General features: G+C 58.6%; 3 protein-coding genes across 6 annotated transcripts; 1 reads left to right on the top strand and 2 right to left on the bottom strand.

Annotated features, from left to right (window-relative positions):
* Nucleotides 1-10,549: 10,549 nt before the first annotated feature.
* PSORS1C2 (psoriasis susceptibility 1 candidate 2) lies at nt 10,550-11,500 on the bottom strand. Its single transcript, NM_001242742.1, is given in 2 exon segments — nt 10,550-10,896; nt 11,449-11,500. Coding segments are annotated over 2 exon segments (399 nt in total).
* A 1,475-nt stretch (nt 11,501-12,975) lies between these two features.
* Nucleotides 12,976-23,493, bottom strand: CCHCR1 (coiled-coil alpha-helical rod protein 1). 4 transcript variants are annotated; one of them, XM_029055902.1, is made up of 19 exons: nt 22,796-23,259; nt 22,459-22,510; nt 22,217-22,284; nt 21,606-21,789; nt 20,595-20,856; nt 19,473-19,636; nt 19,230-19,365; nt 18,891-19,001; nt 18,445-18,594; nt 18,100-18,210; nt 17,176-17,282; nt 16,248-16,360; nt 16,039-16,087; nt 15,769-15,905; nt 14,796-14,984; nt 14,285-14,437; nt 14,020-14,171; nt 13,636-13,768; nt 12,976-13,229 (listed from the first exon to the last, which is right to left on the bottom strand). In XM_029055902.1, exons 1-19 carry the CDS (start codon nt 23,154-23,156, stop codon nt 13,114-13,116), a joined length of 2,748 nt encoding a protein of 915 aa, XP_028911735.1. In that variant the 5' UTR covers nt 23,157-23,259; the 3' UTR covers nt 12,976-13,113. The 4 variants fall into 4 exon arrangements, with proteins under 4 accessions (XP_028911735.1, XP_028911736.1, XP_028911740.1 ...); XM_029055903.2 differs by having other exon boundaries at nt 14,285-14,386; nt 22,796-23,258; XM_029055907.1 differs by lacking the exons at nt 22,459-22,510; nt 22,796-23,259 and adding an exon at nt 23,441-23,493.
* Nucleotides 23,494-24,614: 1,121 nt separating this feature from the next.
* Nucleotides 24,615-27,192, top strand: TCF19 (transcription factor 19). The gene is given in 3 exon segments (NM_001242725.1): nt 24,615-24,858; nt 25,424-25,973; nt 26,982-27,192. Coding segments are annotated over 3 exon segments (1,005 nt in total).

Below are 27,192 nucleotides of genomic sequence, written 5' to 3'. Positions count from 1 at the left end.
ATGTAGGAAGGAGAATAGGTATTGAGTCCCCATTTTAGTCTTGGGGAAACTGAGGTTCAGAGAAGTGAAATGACATACCCAAGGTCACTGCAGATAAGAGGCAGAGACACGATTCAAACCCAGGTCCCCTGCCTCCCAGGCCCAGGCTCTTCCCCACAAGACCAAGCTGCTTCTCCAAGACAATCAGGTTGGACACAGTTCCTGCCCCGCATGGTGTTCACAGTCCAAGTCAACCTTATGATCTCGGAGGACATACTTTGGTCAGTCAGAAGGGCCATTAGCTGCCTATTAGGTGAGAAGTGAGGGAGGAAGTTGAAATTTCCAAATGATGCTTGAAGATGCCTCACGTCTTCTGGGTGACATGTCTGCTTGTGCAAGTCACTTCACTTCTCTGGGTCTCTTCTGTAAAATGGAGATTAAGAAGATTATGTCCAACCTGATTTGCTTGTATCTACCCCAGCCCTTAGTACAGTTCCTGGGCACATAGTGAGCACTGGGGTAGAAAATTGAAGTGACTTGCCCAAGATCATGCAGCAGGTAAGTGGTGGGGCCAGGAATAGAACCCAGATCTTCTGACTCCCAGGCCTGGGCTCTACCCACCAGACCGACACCGCTTCATCTGCAAACCTGGATGGAGCCTGTATGTATACAACACGATGCGTCCTGAGAGGTGTGTTAAGGCAAGCTCAGACACTGTATATTTAAGCACCGCCGCCTCCCCCAAAGCCAACTGAGTAGTTTCCTGTTTCCCCAGGCCGATGGCTCTGGGGTGGCTGGACCGGCTCCAGGTGACCCTTGGCTCCTCCCCGGTTTCCACAGGTGATCCGATGGGAGGAGTGTTGGGAGAGAGGATCCAGAGTCAAAATGATCTGGGTTCTAATCCCAGCCCTGCCACTTGTCTCCTAATTGACCTTGGGCAAGTCACTTAACTTGTCTGGGCCTCAGTTCCCTCATTTGTAAAATGTGGATTAAGACTGGGAGCCCCATGTGGGAAAGGGACTGTTTCCAATATGATTAGCTTGTATCTACCCCAGCGCTTAGTACAGTGCCTGGCACCTAGTAAGTGCTTAACAAATACCATTAAAAAAAAGGTCAGGGGCTGGGGTATAGATTGACTCAAGCAGCTTGACACTTCCGATGACTTGGGGGAGACAGATCCCTTCAACCCCTTCAAAGGATTGGGCCTGGGTTCCATGAGTCCAGCAGTCTGGTTCGGTTCAGGAGCCTTGGGGGGTCTCCCAGGTTAGCCAGCCCCCTTCCTCCTCTTCCCCTCAGCCCCCACCCCACCTCTCTGGTGTTCTTGGGTTTGGGGTGACCCAGAGTGACCCACTCCTGAGGGAGACCACTGGACCCTTGCCCCCTCCCCTATCCTAGAGTAACCCCCTATATTGGGGATAAATAATAATAATTATGGTGCTTGTTAAGTGCTTACTGTGTGCCAAGCACTCTTCTAAGCACTGGGGTAGATACAAATTAATCAAGTTGGACACGGTCCCTGTCCCACTGAGGGCTCACACTCTTAATCCCCATTTTACAGATGAGGTAACCGAGGCCCAGAGGAATTAAGGGATTTGCCCAAGGTCACACAGCAGACATGAAGTCGGAAAGAGACCCCTGGAAGAGACCACATCCTGGGAAAGCGAGGGACAACTTTTCATTTTGGGTGGGGGAGTCGGGGGAGAGGAGGAAGATTCATTCATTCATTCTATTGTATTTACTGAGTGCTTAACTGTGTGCAGAACACTGTACTAAGCTCTTAGAATGTACAATTCGGCAACAGATAGAGATAATCCCTGCCCAACAACGGGCTCACAAGACGTGGGGGGGGGGGGTGTTCTAGAGGTGCAGAGCAAACAGGATCAATCAATCAATCAATAGGATTTATTGAGTGCTCAGTCTTTTCAGTTGACATTGGAAACCTCCGGGCACCTCAAGCGTCTGTGCCTCGGATGGAGGGTGGGGGGAGGGGGGAGCTCTCCCCTCCCCCAGTTCCCCGTCAGTGATCCTGAGACGACCCCCCACCCCAGGGAGGGTCCGAGGGAGGGGCAGGTGCTGAGGGGACGGATCCCGGACCTGAAAGTCGAGGACTTGGTTTCTCATCCCGGCTCCTCCACTCGCCTGGGGTGTGACCTTGGGCAACTCGCTTCACTTCTCTGGGCCCCAGTTTCCTCATCTGTAAACCGTAAACAGTGTCCTCAGTTTCCAAGCGCTTAGTACAGTGCTCTGCACATAGTACGCGCTCGATAAATACTATTGAATAAATTAATCTGTAAAGGGGGTGTGTGTGAAATCGTCGACTGTGAGCCCCACGTGGGACAGGGACCGCGTCCGGCTTGATTATCCGGTGTCTCTCCCAGGGTTCAGTACAGGACTTGGCACAGAGTACGCGCTTAACAAATACCACAGTTCTTACTATTATTATTACTAGAGAGAAGGGGTGGGGGCGGGCCGGAGGAGCAGGATGCCTGGGTCCGGGGGGAGAGAAGGGGCGTGTCAAATGAAAACCAGTCCGTCTTTTCCAGCCGCGGCTCACGTCAGACCAGACCTCGGACTCGCGTCGGTCTCGTGAGGAGTTAAATCCAGAGCCGGCAATTAGATTTAAAAGAAAGAATAATATTTTCTCCCCTCTCCGCCCGGGCTACCCGAGACAGCTTCGGGTTTGGCAGTCAGGGTAATTAGGAAGAGATCAACACTCCTATTGTTGTCATTATTACTTTATTATTATTCACGCTCAGTCAGAGGTACGCAGGCCTCTCCCTCCCCCCTCTCCGGGGAAAATGGGGTGCGGGGGAGGGAGGGGAGTTCAGAGATTCTGTTCCTGGCTCCGCCACTTGTCTGTCCGTGTCACCCTGGGCCAGTCACTCGACTTCTGTGTGCCTCAATTACTTCCCCTGTGAAATGGGGATTAAGAGCGTGAGCCCCAAGTGGAACATGGATTGGGTCCAACCTGGTTAGCGTGGATCTATCCCGGCGCTTAGTACAGTGCTTGGCACATTGTGAGTGCTCATCAAATACCATTAAAAAAAAAAAGTGCGGAAAGGAGGGCACATCCCGGTCGCGCTGTGTTGGGAAGGGACTTGTTTAGGATACCTTCCAGGGATTGGTGGGAAGGTCATTGGGGGTGGGGCGAGGGAAGACTGCCCCCACCCCGAACTTCTGCCCTACTTAACTCAGAGCTCAGCATCTCCGGGATCAATCAACCGGTTGTATTAATTGAACGCTTACTGGTGCAGAACACTGGACAGACCGCTTGGGAGACTACCGTAGAAGTGATAGGCACGAACGTCGCCCTCAAGGATCAGTCAATCCAAGGTATTTATTGATGACTGCTTACTGGTGCAGAGCACTGGGCTAAGCACTTGGGAGAGGACAAGAGAGGGAATAGACAGGATCCTTGCCCTCAACTATCAATCAGTCAGTCAACCGTATCTACTGAGCGCTTACTGTGTGCAGAGCACTGGGCTAAGCGCTTGGGAATGTACGATACAACAGAATTGGCAGATACGCTCCTGCCTACAGGTAATCGGTACTATAGATTTACAGTACTTATTGAGCACGTACTGTGTGCCGAGCACTGTACTAAGCTCCTGGGAGAGAACAATATAACAGACACACTCACTGCGCACAACGATCTTACAGGCTGTGAGCCTGTTGTGGGGCGGGGATTGTCTCTATCTGTTGCCGAATTGTCCTTTCCGAGCGCTTAGTACAGTGCTCTGCACACAGTAAGAGCGCAATCAAAACGATTGAATGAATGAATGGTCGTCGCTGGCTGCCGGATAATCGGGCCGTCGGAGCCCTCCGGATAAGCGCGCCTCGGGGCCATTCCTGTCTCCGGGGCGCCCTCTTCTGGCAGCAAGGGAGCCCTGCAGTCTAACAAAGGCTCCCCCCCCCCCGCCCCCCGCGCCCAGCTCACAATAATAATAATGTTGGTATTTGTTAAGCGCTTATTATGTGCAGAGCACTGTTCTAAGCGCTGGGGGAGATACAGGGTCATCAGGTTGTCCCACGTGAGGCTCACAGTCTTCATCCCCATTTTACAGATGAGGGAACTGAGGCGCAGAGAAGTGAAGTGACTTGCCCAGAGTCACACAGCTGACCAGTGGCAGAGCTCAATCAATCAATAGTATTTTTTGAGCACTTACTGCGTGCAGAGCACTGCACTAAGCGCTTGGGAGAGTACGATATAATAGAGTTGGTAGACATGCCTCTGCACACTAGGAGCTCACGGTGGAATCAATTAATCAATGAAAGAAGCCATGTGGCCTAGCGGATAGAGCCGAGGCCTGGGAGCCTGCGGGACCTGGGTTCTAATCTCGGCTCTGCTGCTTGTCTTCTGGTGACCTTCACTTGAAGTGACTCACTTGTCTTCAGTTCCCTCATCTGTAAAATGGAGATTAAAACTGTGAGTCCCGTGTGGGACTTGGACTGTGTCCAACCTGCTTAGCTTGTATCTACCCAAAGGCTTAATACAGTGCCTGGCACATAGTAAACACTTAACAAATATCATTAAAAAAATTAATTGTATTTATTGAGCGCTTACTATATGCAGAGTACTGTACAAATACTTGAGGGAGTACAATGTTCTCAGACCTCAAGAAGCTTAAAGTCAGTTCATTCATTCATTCAGTAGTATTTATTGAGCGCACACTGTGTGCAGAGCACTGTAGTAAGCGCTTGGAAAGTACAGTTCAGTAATAAAGAGAGAGACCGGGCTTACAGTCTAGAAGGGGTATCAGATATCAAAACAGGCATCAACAGGGGAGAAAGATGTATTTTTTTTTGCATCCTTAACTCATTTCCTCTGTCCCCCTTGTTCCTGGTCGCTCCATCTTGGCTCACCACAGGGCAACTGTTGGGATACCCTGCTTTGGTCCCTTCTATTCCCATCTCCCCCTCGCTCTGCTCCTCCATCGCCAACCAACTCACCGTACCTCCAACTCATCTCTCTCACCGTCAACCCCTCGCCCACAACCTCCCTCTGGCCTGAAACGCCCTCCCTCTTCATAGCACACAGATCACAGTTCTCCCCGACTTCATAGCCGTATTAAAATCCCATCTCCTCCAAGAGGCCTTCCCCGACTAAGCCTTCATTTCCTCTTCTCCCATTCCCTTCTGCATCGCCCTTACTCTTGGATCTGTACCCTTTATTCACCCCACCCTCGGCCCCGCTGCATTTATGCCTATATCATTTATTTTAATGTCCGTCTCCCCCTCTATATTGTAAAGCCCTTTGTGGACATGTGTACCAACTCTCTTGTAGTGTACTCTCCCAAGCCCTTAGCACAGTGCTCAGCGCTCAGTAAGTGCTCAATAAATACCATAGATTGATCAATCTCCTGCCCAGGGCAGCAGCACTGAAGTGAACAAAGATTCAAGGGCTTGAAGATTGGCATTGTTCCCAGACTACATTGCTCTTGATCCTGTCTGGCTACTTCAAGGAGAGGATGGGCCAAGACCAACTGAGCCTCTAGCCTCGGGCCAGAAAGCTCCCAGTGAGTGGCCAGTGAGCCTTCAGTGAGATTCCAGTGAGCTGTCAGTGAGCTGTCAATAAAAATTTTTGTTTCATGGTATTTGTTAAGCACTCATTGTGTATCAGGCACTCTACTAAGCACTCACTATTTGCCAGGCACTGTACTAAACAATGGATAGATTTAAGCTAATGAAGTGACTTGCTCGAGGTCACAGAGCAGAAAAGTGTCAGAACTGGGACTAGAACCCAGATCCTTCTGACTCTCAGGCTCAGGCTCTATCCATTCAGCCATTGCTTTTTTCATTCATTCCGTCGCATTTATTGAGTGCTTACTGTGTGCCGAGTACTGTACTAAGTGCTTGGAAAGTACAGTTCAGCAACAAATAGAGACAATTCCTACCCAACAGCGGGCTCGCAGTCTAGAAACGGGTTCACACTCTGCAGCCAGTGATCACCCAGTGAATTTCCAATGATCTGCCAGGGAGCTCCCAGGGAACTACCAATGAGCTGTCAGTGAGCTGTCCCCCTCCCAACCCTTGCAACTGCTCATAAGCTTGTACCCACCTGCCCCTGGGTTCCCCTTCCCTGCCCTGGCACTGTTCTAAGCACTGGGGTAGATACAAGCTAATCGGGTTGAACACAGTCCATGTCCCACTTGGGGCTCGCAGTCTTCACCCCCATTTTACAGATGAAGGAACCGAGGTCCAGAGAAGTGAAGTGACTTGTCCAAGGTTGCGCAGAAGACAAGCAGCGGACCTAGGATTAGAACCTGGATCTGTCCACTAGGCCATGCACTGTATCTCCCCTAGTAAGCATTTAGCAAAGATCACAATTATAATCATCATTCTAGACTGTAACCTTGTTATGGGCAGGAAACCTGTCTACCGGCTCTTTGCGTTCAATTCAGTTCATTCATATTTATTGAGTGCTTACTGTGTGCAGAGCACTGTAGTAAGCGCTTGGGAGAGTGCAATAAAACAATAAACAGACATATTCCCAACCCACAATGAGCTTACAGTCTAGAGCAAAGGAGTCAGATATTAATACAAATAAATTTCAGATAGGACATAAGTACTGTGAGGCTAGGAAAGGGGAAGAACCAATGGAGCAAATTAGGGCTATACAGAAGGGAGTGGGAGAAGAGAAAAGGGAGGACTTAATCTGGGAAGGCCTCTTGGAGGAGATGTGCCTCAATAAGGTTTTGTAATTGAGGAGATTCATTGTCCGATTTGAGGAAGGAGGATGTTCCAGGCCAGAGGCAGGGTGTGGGCGAGGGGTTGGTGGCGAGATAGATGAGACTGTGGCAGAATGAGAAGGTTAGCGCTAGAGGAATGAAGTGTTTGGGCTCCATTGTAGAAGAAGATTAAGTAGCGAGGTACTCTCCCAAATGCTTAATAAAGTGTCCTGCACATTGTAATCATTCAATAAATATCAATTAATTGAGTACACTCTCTTTAGACTGTAAGTTCCATGTGGGCCGGTAATGTGCTTACTAATCAGGTTTTATTATACTCTCCCAGTCATTTAGCACAGTGCTCAGCACACTGTAAGCACTCAGTAAATGTCACTGATGGATTACTGTGGCTAGGGCTGAGAAGCTCTAAGGGCAAAGGGAACTTTTTTTCCTCTCTTTCCCTTTCCACTTCTCTCCTCAGTCTCTTTCCTCAAGACTGCAAGCTCGCTGTGGGCAGATAATGTGTTACATTATTGTGTTGTACTCCCCCAAGAGCTTAGTACAGTGCTCTGCCCACAGTAAATGCTCAGTAAATGTGATTCATTGATTGTTTGGTTCTCCAGCCAGTTTTCCCATCTTCTACCCCTCCAGGTCCCCCCACTATTTACAACTCAGCCTCCGGTTCAACCTCTATTCCCCCAAATAATGCCATTTTTTTTTTCTTTTCCCATGCTTGGTCGCGTGGAATCCAACAGCCGCAAAACCAGCTGGTCGGCTATGTAAACATTTTACGTGCGGTGTGTAAAACAATCTAATGAGCAAACCTGGATTAAATTCCTTGTGACGTACAAAAAGATGTGACCTGGGCCATGCATCACTTAATCCGGTTTATGAGCCAGGAGAGGCAGCTCTGACCTCATATAGTATCCGGAATCTTCCGGTTTGCAGGATTCTGCAGAATTCCTTCTCTAGGGAAGTGAAATGGGATCTGGTAGACACAGATGTGTCTGTTTAGAGAACCAGGCTCTAAAACCCTAACAGAATGAATAAGCTCCCCCACCCTCCTGACCTACCCTGGGGGCTCCCTCTCTCTTCAGCCCCCCCTCCCACCTCCTTGGGGCAAATCTCAAGGAAAAGCAGTGTGGCCTAGTGGAAAGAACCCGGGCCTGGAAGTCAGGAGGACCTTGGTTCATTCATTCATTCATTCATTCATTCAATAGTATTTATTGAGCGCTTACTATGTGCAGAGCACTGTACTAAGCACTTGGAATGAACAAGTCGGCAACAGATAGAGACAGTCCCTGCCGTTTGATGGGCTTACGGTCTAATCGGGGGAGACGGACAGACAAGAACAATGGCAATAAATAGAGTCGAGGGGAAGAACATCTCGTAAAAACCAATGGCAACTAAATAGAATCGAGGCGATGTACATTTCATTAACAAAATAAATAAGGTAATGAAAATATATACATTTGAGCAGACAAGTACAGTGCTGAGGGGATGGGAAGAGAGAGGGGCAGGAGCAGAGGGAAATGGGGGGAAAAGAGGGTTAAGCTGCGGAGAGGTGAAGAGGGGGACGGTAGAGGGAGTAGAGGGAGAAGGGGAGCTCAGTCTGGGAAGGCCTCTTGGAGGAGGTGAGTTTTAAGTAAGGTTTTGAAGAGGGGAAGAGAATCAGTTTGGAGGAGGTGAGGAGGGAGGGCATTCCAGGACCGCGGGAGGAAGTGGCCCGGGGGTCGACGGCGGGATGGGCGAGACCGAGGGACGGTGAGGAGGTGGGCGGCGGAGGAGTGGAGCGTGCGGGGTAGGCAGTAGAAAGAGAGAAGGGAGGAGAGGTAGGAAGGGGCAAGGTGATGGAGAGCCTTGAAGCCTAGAGTGAGGAGTTTTTGTTTGGAGCGGAGGTCGATAGGCAACCACTGGAGTTGTTTAAGAAGGGGAGTGACATGCCCAGATCGTTTCTGCAAGAAGATGAGCCGGGCAGCGCAGTGAAGGATAGACTGGAGTGGGGCGAGAGAGGAGGAAGGGAGATCAGAGAGAAGGCTGACACAGTAGTCTATCTGGGATATAACGAGAGCCTGTAGCAATAAGGTAGCCGTTCTAATCCCTACTCTGCCACTTGTCTGCTGTGTGACCTTGAGTGAGGCACTTGACTTCTCTTGGCCTCATTTACTTCATCTGTAAAATGGGGATTAAGCCTGGAAGCCCCATGTGGGACATGGACTGTGTTCAACCTGATTAGCTTGTATCTACCCCAGTGCTTAGTACAGTACCTGGCACATAGAAAGCACTTAATAAATACAAAAAAAAAAAAAAGGATCTTAGAGTCCACAGATGAGCCTGGTGATCAGAGATCTCTCTCCCCTTTAGACTGAGACCCACATGGGCCCGGAGCTGTGTCTGCCTTGATTATCTTGTATCTACCCCAGTTCTTATCACAGGATTCGGCTCATAATAAGCATTTAACAAATATCATTGTTGCTGTTGTTATTATTATTATTGTTGTTGTTATTTTCATTATTAGGCCTGGATGATCCTGACTGTGATCAGCCTTCCCCTAGCTGCCTCTCAACTCTCCCCGTCTTTCCCCTTCTCATGCTCTCCCTCTCCCCCCTCACCCTTCCCCCTGTCCCCTCCCCCTTTCTCATCCCTCCTTGTCCTCCCCCTTCCTCATCCTCCCCATCTCTCCTGTTTCCTCCCCGGCTCTCCCCACCTCTTCTTCCCCCTTTTCCCTTCATGATCTTCCCCCTCAATTAATCAATCATTCATATTTACTGGGCACTTACTTTGCACAGACCACTGTATTAAGAGCTTGGGGAAATCCAATATAACAGAGTTGGTAGACATGTTCCCTGGGCCCCTCTTCCTCCTCCCCTCCCCTCCTGGTTCTCCCCCTCTCTCCCCTGCTCGTTCTTCCCGCCCCACCCGCTCACACTCCATCCTCCCCTTCTCTCCCCTCAGCTTTCTCCCCAACCTGCAAACGCTCCACACTTTTTCAAAGTCCCTAGCCAGGGTTAAGGCTTGAGGTTTGAGGCTCTGGCCTGTGGTCACCCCAGCCCAGCTCAGCTGAGGCTGTCACTCCATAGATTTCTGAGGGGCGGGGGGGGGTCTCACCAGGGAGAAGCTGTCTGCTGAGAGTGAGGGCTGAGGTCTGGGGGTCCCGAGGGGAGGCTGACTGTGGGATGGGGGCGTCAGGCCATCTCGTTTCTGAGTCACCAGAGCCCAAGTCTCTTAGAACAGTGCTTGGCACATGGTAAGCGCTTAACAAATACCATCAGTGTTATTATTATGATTCTACCCTCCTGCCCAAAGTTGGCGGGGGGGGGGGGGAGCGGGACCCCTAACCTTTCAGAGGGGCGGGGCTGTGAGCAGGGCTATGAAACGCCTGGAGATCTCCGGAGGGCGGGGACTGGGAGAGGAAAAAGTCAGGGTGCCAGGGAATGAAGTTTATTGATTTTTATTTTTCGAATTGTTCGGGTGGATGAGGCTCCGACCCCTCCAGCCTGCGGCTCCCAAGGAGACCACCAGCTCGGGGGGAGCTCGAGGAGAGCAGGCTGAAGCGGGTTGAAGCTGAAGGTCGGGGGGGGGGGGTGGGGGGGGCTCTGCAGGGGACGGAGGGGAGGAAAATGGGGCCTCCGGAAGAGCTAGAAAGGCTGGAGGTGGAGACTGGGGTGCCGGAGAGAGATCGGGGTGTCAGGGAGGGAGAAGAGAAGTCCAGAGGTTCGGGGAGGAATCGAGGGACCCAGGCCTGACCGGGGCTTTGGGGCCACTGCTTGAGGGTGGAACTGGGGGTGCCCGGAGGGATTGAAGGTGTCAGGGAGGAGCTGGAGTGCTCAGGGGATCTGAGGGCATGGGGTGGGGGAGCTTGGAGATTTCAGGGGGGGGAGGGACTGTGGGGGAAGTCCCCATCATCTGTATTCCTCTCGAGGAGGGTCGAAGTCCGGCTCGTGTTGGGGGGCGGCATCCATCTCGGGGCCAGGTGGCCACGGGTTCTCGGGTGGTTGGGGTCCGGCGGGCCAGGGGTCGTCGGGGCGTGGCGGCTGGGGTGTGCTGGGCCGTCCGGGGTTGGGGGGCCAGACGCCGGGTTCGGGCAGGCTTCGGCTGGGGCCCGGGGGCGGGGGGTCCTCAAAGATGGGGGGCACACCGGGCCAAGGGTCGCCGGGGATCGGGGGACCCTGGGGCCAGGTGGGGGCGGCTGCCTCCTCGGGGGCGTCGGCCGGTGGCTGGGGCGGGGGGTCCCCACTGCCCGTGATGCCTGGGGGGGCGGGGAGAGAGAAGGGGGTGAGACTGGGGGCCGACACGCAGCGGGCTCTCCCGTACCTGCCCCAAACTCCAAACCCGGCCAGACTCCCTAGCTGCCCCAAACCCCAAAACCGGGCCGCTGCCTCACCTGGCACCCAGAACTGCCCAAGCCCACAGGGCTTCCAACTGCCCCCCAAACCCCCCACCTCGACCCCAAGCTCAACCCTCTAAATCATCCCAGACACTAAACCGCTCCTCCTGCCCCAAGCTCCCCTACCCCAGCCCCTAAAACGGAGTCCCAGAGTCCCCCTCGGACAATTCACCCCCACCCCCACCCCCGGGTAACCCATACCCCAAGACGAGGCTCTCTCCAACTCAGGGACCTTCAGGGAAGCCCTCGAGTCCCTTTCCTCAGAGCCCCTAATTCTCCATCCCCTCCCGCACCCCAAGTTCCATCTCCCAGGTCTCCCAACCCAGATGCTCTCCCGCCTGCAAATGCTCCCCCCTCCGCCACCCCATAGGATACCCCCCCACCCCGATCTCCCCCATTCTCTCCCCAGCTCACCCCCAGCGTGGAGACATAGAACCAGTATTCCCAGTAACTTGAAGTCCAGCATCCTGCCCATCTCTTGTCCCCGGGCGATCCAGGGGGCAGGGATGGGACTGGGGCCTTGGGAGCCCTGACCAGCTTTTATAGGGGCTGGGGGAAGGGCGGGATGGAGCTACGTCGACTGGGGAGGGAGGGGGTGCAAGGAAGGCCCCCAGTGACTCAACTGGTACCGGAACCGGGACGTGACTGGTCGGACCGGTACGGGGAGAAGCCGAGGAGTTTCCACGCTCCATCCGGTGGCATCATCAATTTCAGGTGCCCGGTTTCAAGACCCAGATGCCATTATCCGCCACTCCCGTGCCTTGGACCCTTCTTTCCCCTGCCCGGACCCAGGCGTCCGGCTCCCCCGGGGCCCCAGCTCTCTCGCACGAGCCCCCGCTGTCCTGCAGGGTCCCGGCCCCCTGCTGCACCAGAGGTCGGCCTCTCCCCTCCTCTCCGAGGCCTCTGCCTTTGATCCCTCGCAGGGGCTGGTCGCGGGCCAGGGCTCCGGACGGAACCGCGTGGGGAAGCAGACTAATTATAGGGCCAAGGGGCCAGGTGCCCAGCCCGGCCCGGGGAGGGTCCAGAAGCGCCACGCGTGGAGGGGTCGGAGCCGGGACGCTTCCCTGCGGGTCCTACCGGGGCCGATGGATGGTATTTGTTAAGCGTTTACCCCGAGCTAAACACTGCTCTAAGCACTGAGGTAGACACGGGCTAACGAGGCTGGACAATGTCGCTGTCGCCCAAGGGGCTCCCACTCTAATCAGGAGTCACGGTCTTGAATCCCCATTTTATAGATGAGGAAACTGAAGCCCAAAGAAGCAAAAGTGACTTGACCAAGGTCAAACAGCCGACAAAGCCCCCGCTACTTCTCTCCTCTCTTGGTCTTTGCCACGGGCTCTCCCCTGCATTTTCCACCCCCCCCCCCCCCCCCAGCTCTCCCGCAGATCACGGAAGTAGGGGGCCTCCGCTCTGATTCAGTAGCAACTGGACCGGTACCCAGCAATGGGAGGAGCTCGGGGCAGCCTCGGGATCGTGAGTCAAAAGCAGGAAGAGAACGGAAGAAACTCCTCCCGCCTCAGGCCCTTCGGCCAGCTCAGCCAGGATGGTCAGCTGCCGGGACATTCCCTGAGGTGGAGAAGGGCCGGGGCTACAGAGGAGAAGGCTCTTAAGTCACAGCAGGGTGGCCTGGGACATGGAGACATGTGACATCACGCCCGTTGTGCCGCATCACACGATGATGTCACCGGCACCATCTGGCAGAGGTGCGTAGCTGGGGGCAGAGGTGCGTAGCTGGGGGCGGGGGTGGTCCCCGCCCCCCTTCAAAGCGTGACCTCCCGACGTGTCCCCCCCAGCCACAAAAACTTTGCCCTCCCCGTCCCCCGGAAATATGGCCACGGGCAAACCGGTCCCACACAGAAAGATACCAGACCTCAGGGGTTGACCAACTAGACCCTGGGTGGCGGGGGCCCCCAGAAGTGGGAGAGAAGATTGCCCTCACTCTCCGATGCCACAAAAGCCTTTTATTTGCTACAGAAAAACATGCCCCTGGCACAAACAACCCCGCCTCAGGAACAGTGTCCAACCCCCCAGCCCTCACCCCCTTTGGGGAGGGCAGGTGGAAGTGGGCCTGGGCAACCTCTATCCACTCGTCTTGGGATCCCCTCCTCCCCCTTCCTCCTCCTCTTCCTCCTCCTCCTCCTGGGTGATAGCTGTGCTCAGGCTCTGCAGACCATCCAGAACAGCCACCAAGGATTCTGGGGATGAGAGAATATAAGAAACAACTGGGGTATTTGTTAAGCCCTTACTATGTGCCAAGCACTGTACTAAGCGCTGGGGTGGATCATCAGGTCCCTCATGGGGCTCGCAGTCTGAGTAGCAGGGAAGCGTGGGTTTTGAATCCCCATTTTGCGGATGAGGGAACTGCCAGTGACCCCAAGTGACACAACAGGCAGGTGGTGGAGCCGGGATGAGAACCAGCTGCTCTGACTCCCTGGCCCGGGCTCTTTCCAGCAGGAGCACTGCTTCCCTGAGCCCGTCCCTGTGCCCCGAGGAAGAACTTGGGGCTTCTCAGGCTGGCATCCAGGGACAGCCTGGGAGGAGGTGGGGGAGGGGGACGAAGAAGGGAATGGGGAGTAGAGTCTCCGGCGCTCCAACGTCTACCTTTTGGGGGGGTCCTGGGGCGAGGCCCCACGCTGGGTTCCGTGGGCTCCCCCGAGGCTGGCAGGAGCCTGGGGAGGAAAGTCAGGCGCTGCTGCTTGTAGCGGGAGACAAGTCCCTCCTGGCGCAGGGTATTCTGGTGAAGAAAGGGTTCAACATCACCCTCGGCAGTCTGCCCCAGCCCCTCATCTCTCCCACCCCCCTCCTCTGCGGCCCAGCCGACCCCCTTCCGGCCCCTGGGGCTGCTCCTCACATGCCCTCTGGTGTTGGGGGGGGCGGGGGGGAGGTGTGTGGGTGTGTGTAGCTTCCAGCTTGGCCTGGGCGGCCAGGGAAAGGAATGGGGAGGGAGATGGGCCGGTGGGAGGGAGATGAGGGGAGGGTTCGCACCAGCAGGAGGTGCTTGTCCCGCTCCAGCTGTTGCAGCCTCCGGCTGGTCCGGGCCTCCTGCTCCTGGCGGGCCTCCTCGTGGAGCCGCCTCAGCTCCAGGTTCCGCTCCCGGTCCCGGGCAGCCTGGCGCTGCACCTGCCTCAGGGACACCACTGCTCCCGGGAGGCGGCGGAGGGGCCGGCACCGCGGGGTCACCAGGGGGCCCGGGCGGAACCCAGAGGGCGACCCCCCCCGTCCCCGACCCGGGCCCCCTCCCCTGCCTCACCGGCCTTGCTGTGCTCTCTCCGGGCTGCGCTCAGCTCTTTCTCCAGGGCTGCCAGCGGCTCCCGCAGCCGGGCCTCCACTTCCGACACCTTCTCCTGTAGGACTGGGGCAGGGGGCACCCGGGGGAGGGCTGAGCATGGGCCCGCTGGGACCCCTGGGGCAGGGTTGGGGCCAAGAACATGGGACAAGAGAGGGGAGGGCTGAGCACATGCCTCCTACGCCCCCGAGTCGGGGCTGGGGGCCATGGGGCACAGGGCAGCAGGGCTGAGCACGTGCTCACCGTGCCCCCCATCAGGACTGGGGTCCACGGGAGGGCTGAACAAGTGCCCGCTCTGCCTCCGGGGGCAGGGCTGGAGGACACAGGACATGGGACAGGAGAGCTGAGCACAGGTCCAGTCTACCCTAGATGAAGACTGGGGGACACAACAGGAGGCAGAGCATGGGTCTAAGCAGCCCCTCAGCAGCCCTCCCCCCACCCCTGCCTGCCGCCCCAGCCCGAGGCCCTCCCCTACCTCTCTCGTAAACCTCCTGCTGCTTGCCCAGCTCACGCCTCAGGGAGGCCGCTTGGTCCTGGCTGTCCCGCTGCCCGGCCAGGGCCGCCTCCAGCCGGGCCTCCGCCTCTCCCAGCGCCTCCCGGCTCTCCCGTAGCTCCCGCTCCAGCCTCTGCGAGGCCTCGGCCAGGCGCTGCCGTTCCTCCCGCCCTGGGGACAAAGTCTTTGGTCAGGGACAAGGACAAGCTGCCCCCCCGCCCCACTCTCTCTCTCTCTCTCATCTGTCTCCGTCTCTCTCTTTCGCTCTCTCCAGCAAGATCTGCCCCTGCCCGGGCTTGAATTAGCTGCAGCCACCACTGCCAAAAGCTGCTCTCCAGTGTCTGGCGCGGGGGGGGGCTGGGGGTTGAGGGAAGGGGCTGGGCACGTTCAAAGTGTGTGCCCCCCGGACTCCCAGAACGACAGCCCCCACAATCTAGAGGGGGGCAAGAAAGCCAGTTGATGGGGGAGTGTGACCTCTGCTGTCCCCTGGGTGGGGGGGACTGTATGAGGAAGAGAGAGACAAATACCGTGTGTGTTTGCGTGTGTGTTGGGGGGAGAAGGGAGGCATGATGGATGTGTCCCTCTCACTCCGGCTCCCTTTACCACCTTTACCCTCCCTAATCTTGGGCCAGCCCCCTGCACTTGGTCAGACCAGCAACTGAACGTGCCCGCCTTGAGCAGGATGGCTGGGGACTAGTGACGGTATTGATGCCTGTTTTGATGGTATCGATGCCTGTCTACTTGTTTTGTTTTGCCACCTGTCTCCCCGTTTTAGACTGTGAGCCCGTTGTTGGGCAGGGATTGTACATTCCAAGCGTTTAGTACAGTGCTCTGCACACAGTAAGTGCTCAATAAATAAATACGCTCAATTAATGAATGAATAGTGGTTTCTAAGGTGGCTGGAGAAGCCCTTGGGGAGGCCCTGCTCAGGGGCACCCAGAGGCGGGTGGGGTACCTTGATCCCGGGCCCGGGCCACCTCCTGCTGGAGGAGCCGGGCGCTGAAGCGCAGCTCAGCATCCTGGCGGCTTCGCTCCTCCCGCAGCTGCCGCAGTTCTGTGTCCAGGGCCTCGGCCTCGGCGGGGGCGGGGGCGCTGCAGGGGGCAGAGGCACGGGGGTGGCGTCCGGCTCCTCCTAATTCCTGGTGTTCCCAGTCGCCCCAGATTCCAGATCGCTCCCCAGCGACTCCGCCCCAGGTTTTCATACCCCCCTCGACCGATCCTTTACCTCTCCTCCTGGCGTATCTGGGCCAGGGCCACTTTCCGAGCCACCAGCCCTGCGGAGGAACGGGATGCAGAGAGAGCCGGCTCGTCGCGGTTCGAGACAGTGGGGAGAAGAAGAAATGGGGCGGGGAGAAAAACCGGGTAGCAGCTGGGGAGGGGAGCTGGAGGAAGGGGAGCAGGGGAATGGGGTGTTGAGTCAGGGACCGCTCTCACCTTGCAGGATCCGGACCTGGCGGGCAGCATAGCTGAGCCTGGTGCTGAGACCAGGCAGCTGGGCCAGGGCCACCTCCACCTCCGCCATGCGGGCCAGGAGTCCCTGCTGGGAGCTGAGGGCAGGAAGGGCAGCGCGTCGTCAGCGGTAGTGATTGAGCACTTACTGGGTGCGGAGCACCACACTAGGCGTTCGGGAGAGGACACTACAGCATTCCCTGTCCACAATGAGCTTCCGGTCTAGGCTCAATAAATACCGCCGATGGGGAAGCGCTGTGGCCTAGGGGAAAGAGCGCAGACCTGGGCTCTAATCCTGGCTCTGCCACTTGCCTGCTGCGTGACCTTGGGGGAGTCACTTCACTTTTCAGTGCCTCAGTTTCCTCCTCTGTAAAATGGACATTCAATCCCTGTTCTCCCTCCTACTTAGACTGAGAGACTTGATGATCTTATAACTACCCCAGCCCTCTGTACAGTACTTGGCTTAAATACCACAGTTATTATTATTATTATTATTACCTGTTCTCCCTCCCTCTTAGGCAGTGACTGGGTCTGACCTGATGACCTTGTATCTATCCCAGGGCTCAATTCACTGCTCAACACGAAGTAAGCGCTTACCATCTACCACAATTATTCATTACACAGCCACTTGTTGGCTGTGTGACTGTGGGCAAGTCACTTAACTTCTCTGTGCCTCAGTTCCCTCATCTGTAAAATGGGGATTAAGACTGTGAGCCCCACGTGGGACAACCTGATTCCCCTGTGTCTACCCCAGCACTTAGAACAGTGCTCGGCACATAGTAAGCGCTTAACAAATACCAACATTATTATTATTATTATTGGCTGATTGTTCAATTGGCCCCTCTGCCCGGCCCCCGGCCCTCCCCCTTAGACTCTCCCCAGTGCTTTGGGTGCAGCGTGCTCCCCCTTTTACCTGTGCACAGATTCAGAGAGCAGCTGCACTTGTTCCTCCGCAGCCTGCACCTGGTCTTGCAGCTGCTGCTTGGAGTCCTGGGAGCGAGACAGCTCCCCTTGCAGGACCTGGGGGGGTTGGGGGGTAGAGAAAAGATGGGGCCAGAGGAGAGGACACCCCATCCACCCCCCACAATCCCTAGCCTTGCTCACCTCCCCAGAGCCAAGCACTTTTTTCAATCAGTGGTATTTATTGAGCATTTACTATGTGGAGAGAACACTGTTCTAAGCGCATGCCCTATTACCATCAATAGTATTTACTGAGCGCTTACTGTGTCTTCCCCCTGCTAGACTGCAAGCTCCTTGAGGGCAGAGAAGGAGAGTGGTCCAATGGGCAGTGCCTAAGCCTCTAAGAGTCACGGGACCTGGATTCTCCTCCCAAATCCACCCCTTGCCTGCTGTGTGACCTCAGGCAAGCCACTTCACTTCTCTGGGCCTGTTTTCCTCTCTTGTAAACTGGGGGTTCGATATCTGTTCTCTCTCCCCATAAGACTGTGAGCTCTGGATAGGACAGGGACCACGTTCGAACTGATGGTGCTGTATCTATCCCCAGCGCTTAGCTCATAGTAAGTGCTTAGCAAATACCCATTATTACTATCATTTTTGAAAGACCACATCTATCACCCTCCCTCAAGCACTTAATAAGATCTTCTAGATTGTAAGCTTGCGGTGGGCAGGCAACGTGCCTACCAACTCTGTTGTACTGTCCTCTCCCGAGCCCTCAGTACAGTGCTCTGCACACCGTTAGCTTGTAATAAATCCAACTGGTGGTCTGCTCTGCACATGGTAGGTGCTCAGTATATCCCACTGGTGGACTGACTGACAGAGGATGGAGGGGTGCATGCCCGCTTCCCCTAGGGGTCTTCTGCCCGCCCCCGTGGCTCACCTTGCTGTTGACCTGCTCCATCTGTATCTCGGCCTCCTTGCCCTTCAGGGAGTGGAGCAGGAGGGCCTCCTGCTGCCTCTGGGATGCCACCTCTTTTTCTAGCTCGGCCACCTGTCGGGGCACGCGAGGCTAGAGGCTGGGGTGGGGGAGGGGGAGTGGAGGGCAGCAATGGGGAGCAGGGCACCTATGTCCCGAAGGAAAACACGGAGAGATGGGAGCACTGGGGTGGGGGGGTGAGATGGGGAGGATGGCAACCACCTCTTCCCCATCCCTCTCCCTGCCACCGCCTTCCCTCCTGGCTCCCCCCCAGGCTCCAACTGCCCCCCTGGGGGGCGGGGGGGTTACCTCCTTCTGCAGCTGGCAGGTATGCTTGGCGTGGCTCAGCTCCTGGGCCTTCAGCTGCACCATCAAGCTGAACACCTTCTCCCGCCAGCGGCTCAGCAGGGCCCTGGCCTTGCGGGCCGACTCTGGCTCCAGGATGTTCACGTTCGGGGCCTGGGAGGGAGGGGGTGAGGGAGTCACGGCTGCCTGGCGGGTGGGCGGGGAGGGGGCTGAAGGGAGGGAACACCCTACGTATCTTGCATCTACCCCAGTGTTAAATTCAGTGCTTGGCACATTGTAAGCGCTTAACAAATACCATTAAAAAAAACAAAACCAAACAACAACCCACCAGGTGACTGTGAAGTGAAGCGCTGGGGGGAAGCCAGGGAGGGAGCTCTGGAGCCGCCAGGGGCCAGAAAAGGGGTGTGGCTAGGAAGAGGGTGGGGGCCGAAAGGGGGCGGGGGCCCGACCTTCTGGGCCAGCTCTCGCTCCTGCAGGGTGAGGATGTCCGTGAGGCTCTGGACGCGGACCTGCAGCAGCTCCGAAGTGCTGCTAAGAGCCGCCCGCTCCTCCTGTAGCCTCTGCCCAAGGGACACCGAGGGTCACCAGCACCGACCACCACTTTGGCCCCACTGGAACTGTTCCCGCTCCCCTGCCCGCCTACTGTGGAGTGAACCTCTGAGCCCCGCAACCTCCTGCCTGGGGCCCACTCCCACCCATTTCCCCTTCTCCGCCCGGCGCCTGCCCCCTCCCCATCCCACCAGGCACTGGCTCCCCCTTCTCCACCTGGGGCCCGCTCGCCATCTCACCTTCACGGCCTGCTGTAGCTCGCCCCTCTCCTGCTCCCAAGCCTGACACCTGGACTGGGCCACTCCCTGCTCCGACACATGCCTCCTCAGCTGCCGGACGAGCGAGTCTCGGGCCTCCAGCTCCTCCCGGCTCTTCCTGGAGGGTCGGCGGGCCTCCTCAGCCTCAGACCTCTGCCTTTCCAAGTTGGGCTGCCCCCAGCTCCCCCGCCCGCCCCCGGCACCCCCAAGACCTCCCGGCCTCACTTGAGCTGCTCCTGCAGGGTGTCCGCTTCTGCCTGGGCGGCAGCCAGGGCCATGGCCTCCTGCCCCCTCCTGGCCTCCAGCTCCTGGACGGTCTCGTGCAGCTCTTGGACTTGGCCTCTGAGGGTGGAGAGGGCTTCCAGGTGGGCTTGGGTGAGGTGGGCTACCTGCAGAGTACGGGGGCGGACAACTAAAGAATGGCAGGGGCTGCAATATTCTGAGGAGCGGAGTTTGTCGAGAGCCTCTCAATCACTGCCCACAAGGAGCTTTCAGGCTAGCTTGGCAGGAGGCTCCCCACTGCCTAATTCTGCCTGCTTTATGACTTGGGACAAATCACTTAACTTCTCTGGGCCTGAGTCTCCTTATCTGAAAAACAGGGATAAAAATTCTCTCCCACCCCCACCCACCCCATGCCCCTGAGGTTGGAAGTCCCATGTGGGACTGACTGGGGATGACCTGATTCTCTCAGATCTACCTCAGCGATTCGTATAGTGTGAGCGCCTAACTATAGCGCTATTAATCCATCCAGTCCCAAACTCATAGCAAGCGATTGGCAGAGCTGTGATGAGAACTCCCAAGCCTATGCTCTTTCAACTAGCGTACTGGGGGCAACTCAGTGTAATGGGGCGGACACATAAACAAGAGTGAGCACGCAGGGAAGGAGACCTCTCGGCCTCCAATCCTCTTGCTCCGAATCAAGCAATTGTTCAACCAATGGTATTTACTGAGCATTGACTGTGGGAAAAGCACTGTACTATGTGCTTAGGAGAGGACGATACAACAGGTTTTTTGTTTGGTGGGGGTTTTTTTTGGCATTTGTTAAGCTCTTACTATTTGCCAGCACTGTTCTAAGCACTGGGGTAGATACAAAGTAATCAGGTTGGACGCTGAGGCCCAAAGAAGTGAAGTGCCTTACCCAAGGTCACCCAGCAGACAAGTGGTGGAGGCAGGATTAGAACCCAGGTCCTTCTGGCTCCCGGGCCCGAGCTCTATCCACTAGGCCATACTGCTTGGTAGCTACGTTCCCTAGAGTCACCGGTGGGAGGCCCGGATCCTGCCCACCAACCTCCACACCGAATCCCACGGTCCCTCCCTGCCCCGGCCGGGCCTCTTCCCTCCACTCACCTCCTCCTCGTGCTGCCTCCGTGCGGCCTCCAGCTCCTGCTGGCCTCCCTCCTCCAGCCTCAGCCGGGCCTCCTCGGCCCGGGCCAGGCTGGCGCGCAGCTCCTCTACCTCCGCCCGCCCCAGTGCCTCCAGTTCTTCGGCCTGGGCCTCCAGTTTAGCCCCCTGCTGGGCCTCCGCCTCCAGCCTGGGCAGCTCCTGCGGCTGCGGAGAGACCAGCTGGGCCTGCTGGCTCAGACCTTGGGACTGTTCCTGGTCCCGGAACCTGTGGAGAGGAGGAGGATACAGTGTGGCCTAATGCAAAGAGCACACGCTGGGGAGTCAGAGGACCTTGGATCCAATCCCGGATCAGCTATATGACTGCTGTGTGACCGTTGGCAAGTCATGCAACTTTTCTGTGCCTCAGTTACTTCATCTGTAAGATGGGGGGGGGGGGGTAAAGCCTTGAGCCCCATGTGGGACAGGGACTGTGTCCAACTTGACTAGCTTGTATCTACCCCAGCGCTTGGCACATGGTAAGTGCTTAACAAATGCCATACACAAGCAAGGAACAAGCAGCAGGGGCTTGAGGTAAGATGGATCTCTCTGGCAGACCTCTATTTGGGGAGGGGAAAGAGGGCTGGGGCAGGGCTTACAACTGTAAGATCGTTGTGGGCAGGGAATGCGTCTATCAACTCTGTTTGCCAGGGTTTGTAGGCTCTACCCAGGAGTTTCTGAAATAGGGTCTCACACTGCTCTAAGGGGCACAAAGAACTTGAGGTGGGCAGGGGAAGGTGCTTCTCTAAGCTTTCATTCATTCAATTCAGTTGTATTCACTGAGTGCTTCCTGGGTGCAAGGCACTGTCCTAAGCACTTGGGAGAATAGAGTATCACACCCTGCCAGCCCACAGTGAGTTTAGAGTCTAGAGGGACTGAAAGTTCCAATCCCGGAGGGACCTGAGGAACGAGGGAGATGGGGTCCCTCGGTTCCCTCTTCCAGGGATGGGGAAAGAGCTGGGGAAACGGCACCTTTACCTGGCCCCGCTCCCCGGATCCTCGGCGGCAGCGCGTCCCCCGCCCCACCCCCACATCGCGGCCCGGAGCTGCTGGTTCTCCCGCCTCAGCTCCAGCACTTCCAGCTGGACCCCGGCCCGGGCCCAGGAAGGAGCTGCGGGGGGCCGGGCCTGGAAGTGGGACGGTGGGACCAGCTCCCTGGAACCTGGCGAGGAGATGGAGAAGAAGGTGAGATGGGGATGGATGGAGGACTCAGAGTGGCAGTGGGAGACCAGAGGGCCTGGAGAGGATAGGCTATGATAGAAAAGAAGCATCAAGGCCTTCTCCAGGGACAAAGCTGAGCCCCGCCGCACACACCAATACAGCAGCGTGGCTCAGTGGATTCAGCACGAGCCTGGGAGTCAGAGGACCTGGGTTCTAATCCCGGCTTTGACACTCGTCTGCTGTGTGACCTCGGGCAAGTCACTTCACTTCTCTGCGCCTCAGCTACCTCATCAGTAAACTGGGGATTAAGAACGAAAGCCCCAGGGGAGACAGGGACCGTGTCCAACCTGGTGAACTTGGATCTACCACAGGGCTCAGAACAGGGCTTGGCACACAGTAAGCGCCTAACAAGGACCATATTTCAATACCTGCGGCCTGGGTCACGCCAAAGGCAGCCGGGGGGTCTAGATTCCATCTTCGACTGGCCATGCTCCCCCTGGGCAAGAAGAAAAACAGCTCCAACTCCCACTGGCTCTCCAGCCTCGCTCCCTGCCCCCACTCCACCCTTCTTGAAGACCCTGCGACAACAAACCCACCCAGCTCCTAAGATAACAGCCAGTCCCACCCAGCTCTGCCATCTCCTTCTCCCCCGGGTTCCCCAGGACCTTACAATGAGGCCATCGGGAGATCAGGTCTGTCCTGCCCGGCTCCTGATAGAAGCCCTACAATAGCAAACCAGGGATGGACAGGAATTTAAGGGGGAAGGCAGGGGGAGTCATGTGGGGACGAGCCGGGTGGGGGGGAGGAGACGCGACTCAAAACCGGGAAGGGCCCCGCCTGTTTCCCCATCTGCTAAGTGGGAGTCGCCCGCCGAGCCAAAGGGCAGAGATTCTCTTTTGCCACCTGATTTACTGTGTGGCCTGGATTACACCCTTCCCCCGCTCAAGCCGGGCCTCGGTTTCCCTCCCTCAAGAGCGAAAAATCTCTGAGGGCAGGGAATGCCTCACCTCTGTACTTTCCGCGCCTTAAGACTAGGCCTCTCAGGCCGTGGGCGTTCAACCAAAAGCCATCTACTATTGCGCCGAGCGCGGAGAGACACGAAGCAGTCCGATCCGCCCCAGGTGCCATCCCACGAGGGGCTCTCCGTCCAAGGGGGAGGGAACAGCACATCCCGAATCCCCACATGAGGAAACCGAGGCCGGGAAAAGCAGACACACGGGAGGCAGGTAGAGGTTGTGGGATGGACTGTCTCTCCCGCGTCTCTTCCCCCCTTGACGTCGCGACTCCTCCGGCCCCCGCCTGGCTAGTCTCCACTGCGGCCGGACCCTGGAGGGGGGATATGGGGATGCCAATCCCCCTGAAATCCATTCGTGACGGGATTCCGCGGCCACACCTTCCGGCTCCTCCTGCCTACCTGCCTCTCATCTCTGGCTGTCTCCCTTTGCGCCATCACCTCCCCGTGTGCCCCGCAAGACCCTACCCGCCTGCCCGCCTGCCTGCCTCCGCCGCCATGTGCGGGTTCTGGCCTTAAAGACCCGCCGCCGCCCCCTCGGGGACCCCTCCCTCCCACCGTGGCCCCGCCCACGAGCCTCCCCCTCCCTCCCCCTTCCTCTCAGGCCCAGTCCGCCCCCCAGGCCCCGGTCTCCCCGCACCGGGTTCCCGCCCCGGCTGGTCCCGGTGGCCCCTCCGTCGAGCTCCTCCCTCCCCGAGGTCCCACCGCCTTCCCCTCGGGCCGGGCCCCGCCCCCCACCCCTCGCGCGCGCTCCCCGCCGCTCTGCGCCTGCGCGCAGCGGGCCGGCCGGCGGGAGTGGGGAGGAGGCGCGGGGAGGCGCAGGCGCAGGCGCGGCGGGGGCCCGGAGGGCGGACCAATCAGAGAGCGCGGCCCCGCCTTCGGCCCCGCCCCCGGCCCCGCCCGTGGCCCCGCCCCCGCCCTCGCCCGCCGAACCCGGGAAAATTCGTCGGCCAATGACGAGAGGGAGGGAGGGAGGCGGCCGCGCGGGAGCCCGCCTTCGGCCTTTCGGCGCGCCGCCACGAATCGGCCAATGGGCCGGGGGCGGCCCGGTGACCCCGACCAATCACCGGCGGCGAGGTGGGCGCGGCCTGGTAGCGCGCGCGGTTCGCATCCCGGTCAGCGAAGGCGGGGCCGTGCCCTTGCCCGCCAGCGTCGGTAGCCCCGCCCCGGCCCGGCCCGGCCCGACCCGACCCCCGGCCCCCGGCTTCGGTCCCTGTCAAACGGCGGCCGGACCTCTCGGGGTCGCGGGGTTGGGGGGGAAAAGGGGGCGCCCGCCCCGCGGCTGCGGCGGTTCGGCCCGGCGCCCGGCCCGGATCCGGGACGGGGGAGGGAGGAAGGAAGGAAGGAAGGAAGGGCGCCGCCTCTTCCCAGGTCTGCCTCGCTCGGGCTCCCCGGGATTGCATCGCACGGCGGGCCCGGAATCGGGGGGCGCTCGGAGCTCCCGAGGGAGGGCTGGGGCCAGCGAGCGGCGGCGGCGGCGGCGGCGGCGGCGGCGGCGGTGGGGTTGGGGTAATCCCAGGCTTGGATTGCACGGTTAAGGGGCGATCCCCACTGGGCACCTTAGGAGACGGGGCGGGACGGGTGGGCTCCCTTCCCGCTCCATCGGCCTGCGGGAGCGAAGGGCTTAGCCCAGCATCAGCCCCGGGGGCGGAGGGAAGGGCCCCGCCGTGGCAACTGCTATGCGGTCCGGAGAGGGCCCTGGCCAGGAAAGCGGGGGGCTCCGACTGGCGCGGGGGCGGTTGGGGGGTCCCCCGATGGGGCCCCGAGCCTGAGCTGCCGCCGGGGGTCGGGGGGGCTGTAGGCGGCGCCCCCCGATGCTGCCCTGCTTCCAGCTGCTGCGCATGGGGGGGGGCGGGGGCGGGGACCTGTACACGTTCCGGCCGGCGGGGACCGGCTGCACCTACCGCCTGGGCCGGCGGGCGGACCTCTGCGACGTGCCGCTCCGCTCGGAGCGAGAGCCCGGCCGGGTGTCCCGGGTGCACGCCGAGCTGCACGCCGAGCGGGACGCCCAGCGGGACGGAGACTGGAGGGTCAGCCTGGTGGACTGCAGCAGCCACGGTGAGCGGGGCCGGGGGGGCGGGCCGAGCCCCAGCGTCCAGCAGCAGCGTGGTCTAAAGGATGGAGCCCCGGCCTGCGGGGCGGGGGGGGCGCGGGCACAGGGAGCTGGGTTCCAATCCCGCCTCCGCCACTCGCCCGTCTTGCTCCGTGGCCCAGGGCCGGTCACTTCACTCGTCTGGGCCTCAGCGCCCTCGTCGGCAGAATGAGGATTCGATCCCCGTTCTCCCTCCTACTTAGACCGGGAACCCCACGGAGGACCTGAAGATCCTGCGTCTGCCCCAGCGCTCGGTATAGTGCATAGCGCAGAGCGAGGGCTTAACAGATGCAGTGACCGTTATTCGTAATAATCGCCCCAGACTCAGCAGAGCAAGCACTGCAAAAATGCCAGTGATTGCTCGGGGGCCGGGCCCATCCCCGACTGAGTGAGCGTGTGTGTCTGCTTCTCTCTCGTTGAGTGTGAGGGTCCCTCCTGACTCTCTCCCTGGGGGGTGAACGGGCGGTCGCTCTCCCCTCTGAAGCCGCCCCCCGCTTCCCCCCGACCTGAGTCTCGGTGTCCGGCCGCCAGGCACCTCCGTGAACGACGTCCGGCTCCCACGGGGCCGGCGGGTGGAGCTGGATGACGGCGACCTCCTGACCTTTGGCTCCGAGGGGGGCCCCGGCGCCGAGCCCCCCGAGTTCTGCTTCATGTTCCAGCGCGTCCGGGTCCGGCCCCAGGACTTCGCCGCCATCACCGTGCCCCGGGCCGTGGGGGTCGGGGGCGGCTTCCGGCCCATGCTGCCCTCCCGGGGGGCCCCCCAAAGGCCCCTGAGCGCCCCGTCCCCTTCCCCCAAGGCCACCCTGATTCTCAGCTCCATCGGGAGCCTCAGCAAACTGCGGCCTCAGCCCCTCACCTTCTCCCGGGGCGGGGGGCCCGTGGAGGCGCCGGCCCCCGCCCCGGCCGTCGGAGGAAAGGGGGCCCCAGACGTTCCCCCGGCCCCCCGCAATCGGCGCAAGTCGGCCCACAGGGTCCTGGCCGAGTTGGAGGACGAGGGGGTGCCCGGGGAGAGCCCCCCGGCCGCTCGGCCCGGCCCCCGCAAGAAGCCGCGGATGGAGAGGACGCCCGTCACCCCCGGCGGGTGAGCGCCGGGCCGGGGGGGGGGGGGGGGGGGGGGTTAGTCAGGAGGACTGGGGTTCTAACCCCCGGCTCGGTCACTTGCCTGCCGAGTGACTGTGGGCAGGTCACTTCCTTCTCCGGGCCTCAGTTCCCTCATCTGTAGAATTCAATCGTATTTATTGAGCGCTTACCGTGTGCAGCGCACTGTGCTAAGCACTTGGAGAGTACAATTCGGCAACAGATCGAGACAATCCCTACCCAACAACGGGCTGGGTCTAGAATGAGGATTCAACACCCGTTCTCCCTCCTACCTAAGACTGTGTGGGACCTGATTAGCTTGTGTCTATTCCTAGTGCTTAGTACAGTGATTACTTGGCACATGGTAAGCGCTTAACAGAATACCACAGTTATTGTTATGGGACCCCCGTGTGGGAGAGGGACTGTGTCAGACCTGGTGATGTTTTGGCTACCCCAGAGCTTTTAATAGTGCTGGGCATACAGTAAGTACGTAACAAATACCTTAATAATAGAGGCAGGAAGCACCCATAAAATCAGTATCACCATCAATGGTATTTACATTCCCTGCTCCCTAAGGACCTTCCAGTCTAGAGGAGGAGCTAAGTGGGGATGGCAGGGCACAGTGGTAGATGCCAAGGGGAGTCAGTGTCTCCCCCCTGCTCCCCCCCCCACCTCCACCCAGGGGGGTAGGAGAGCAGTTTGGTCCTGTACCCCTTGCACGGGGCAGTGGGGGTGGGGGGTTGCCCTCTGGCCACGACCAGGGAGATGCCTAAAGGGGAAGGGCAGGGGAGAGCCAGGGCGGCAGCAAACCCAAGGGGCAGTGGGGCTGCTGTTCCCCACACCCCAGTGGTGCCACCCCTCACCACCCCCTTCAGCTCCTTAGGGGAGGGGGTGGTGGAGTAGCATCACCATCTCCCCTCAGTGATGGTTTCAAGTGTCCCATGGTCACTGCCCTCCCCTCCCTGACGCTGCCGCTCTCCCCCCCGCCCCCCACGTTCTTCCGTCTCTCTAGGAAGCGTCGCGGGCGGCCCCGGAAGTACCCCATAGCCCCAGTGCCCGGGGGAGACCCCTGCGCCGCTCCCCGCTGCCGGCTGCCGCAGGACGAGACGGTGACCTGGGTCCAGTGTGACCACTGCGATGCCTGGTTCCACGTGGCCTGCGCTGGCTGCAGCTACCGGGCTGCCCAAGAGGCCGACTTCCGCTGCCCCACGTGCCGGGCCTGA

Source organism: Ornithorhynchus anatinus, chromosome X5, assembly GCF_004115215.2.
Source record: "Ornithorhynchus anatinus isolate Pmale09 chromosome X5, mOrnAna1.pri.v4, whole genome shotgun sequence".
Taxonomy (NCBI): Eukaryota; Metazoa; Chordata; class Mammalia; order Monotremata; family Ornithorhynchidae; genus Ornithorhynchus; species Ornithorhynchus anatinus.
Note: the sequence above shows the minus strand (reverse complement) of the source record. Positions and strands in the feature narration are given on the sequence as shown.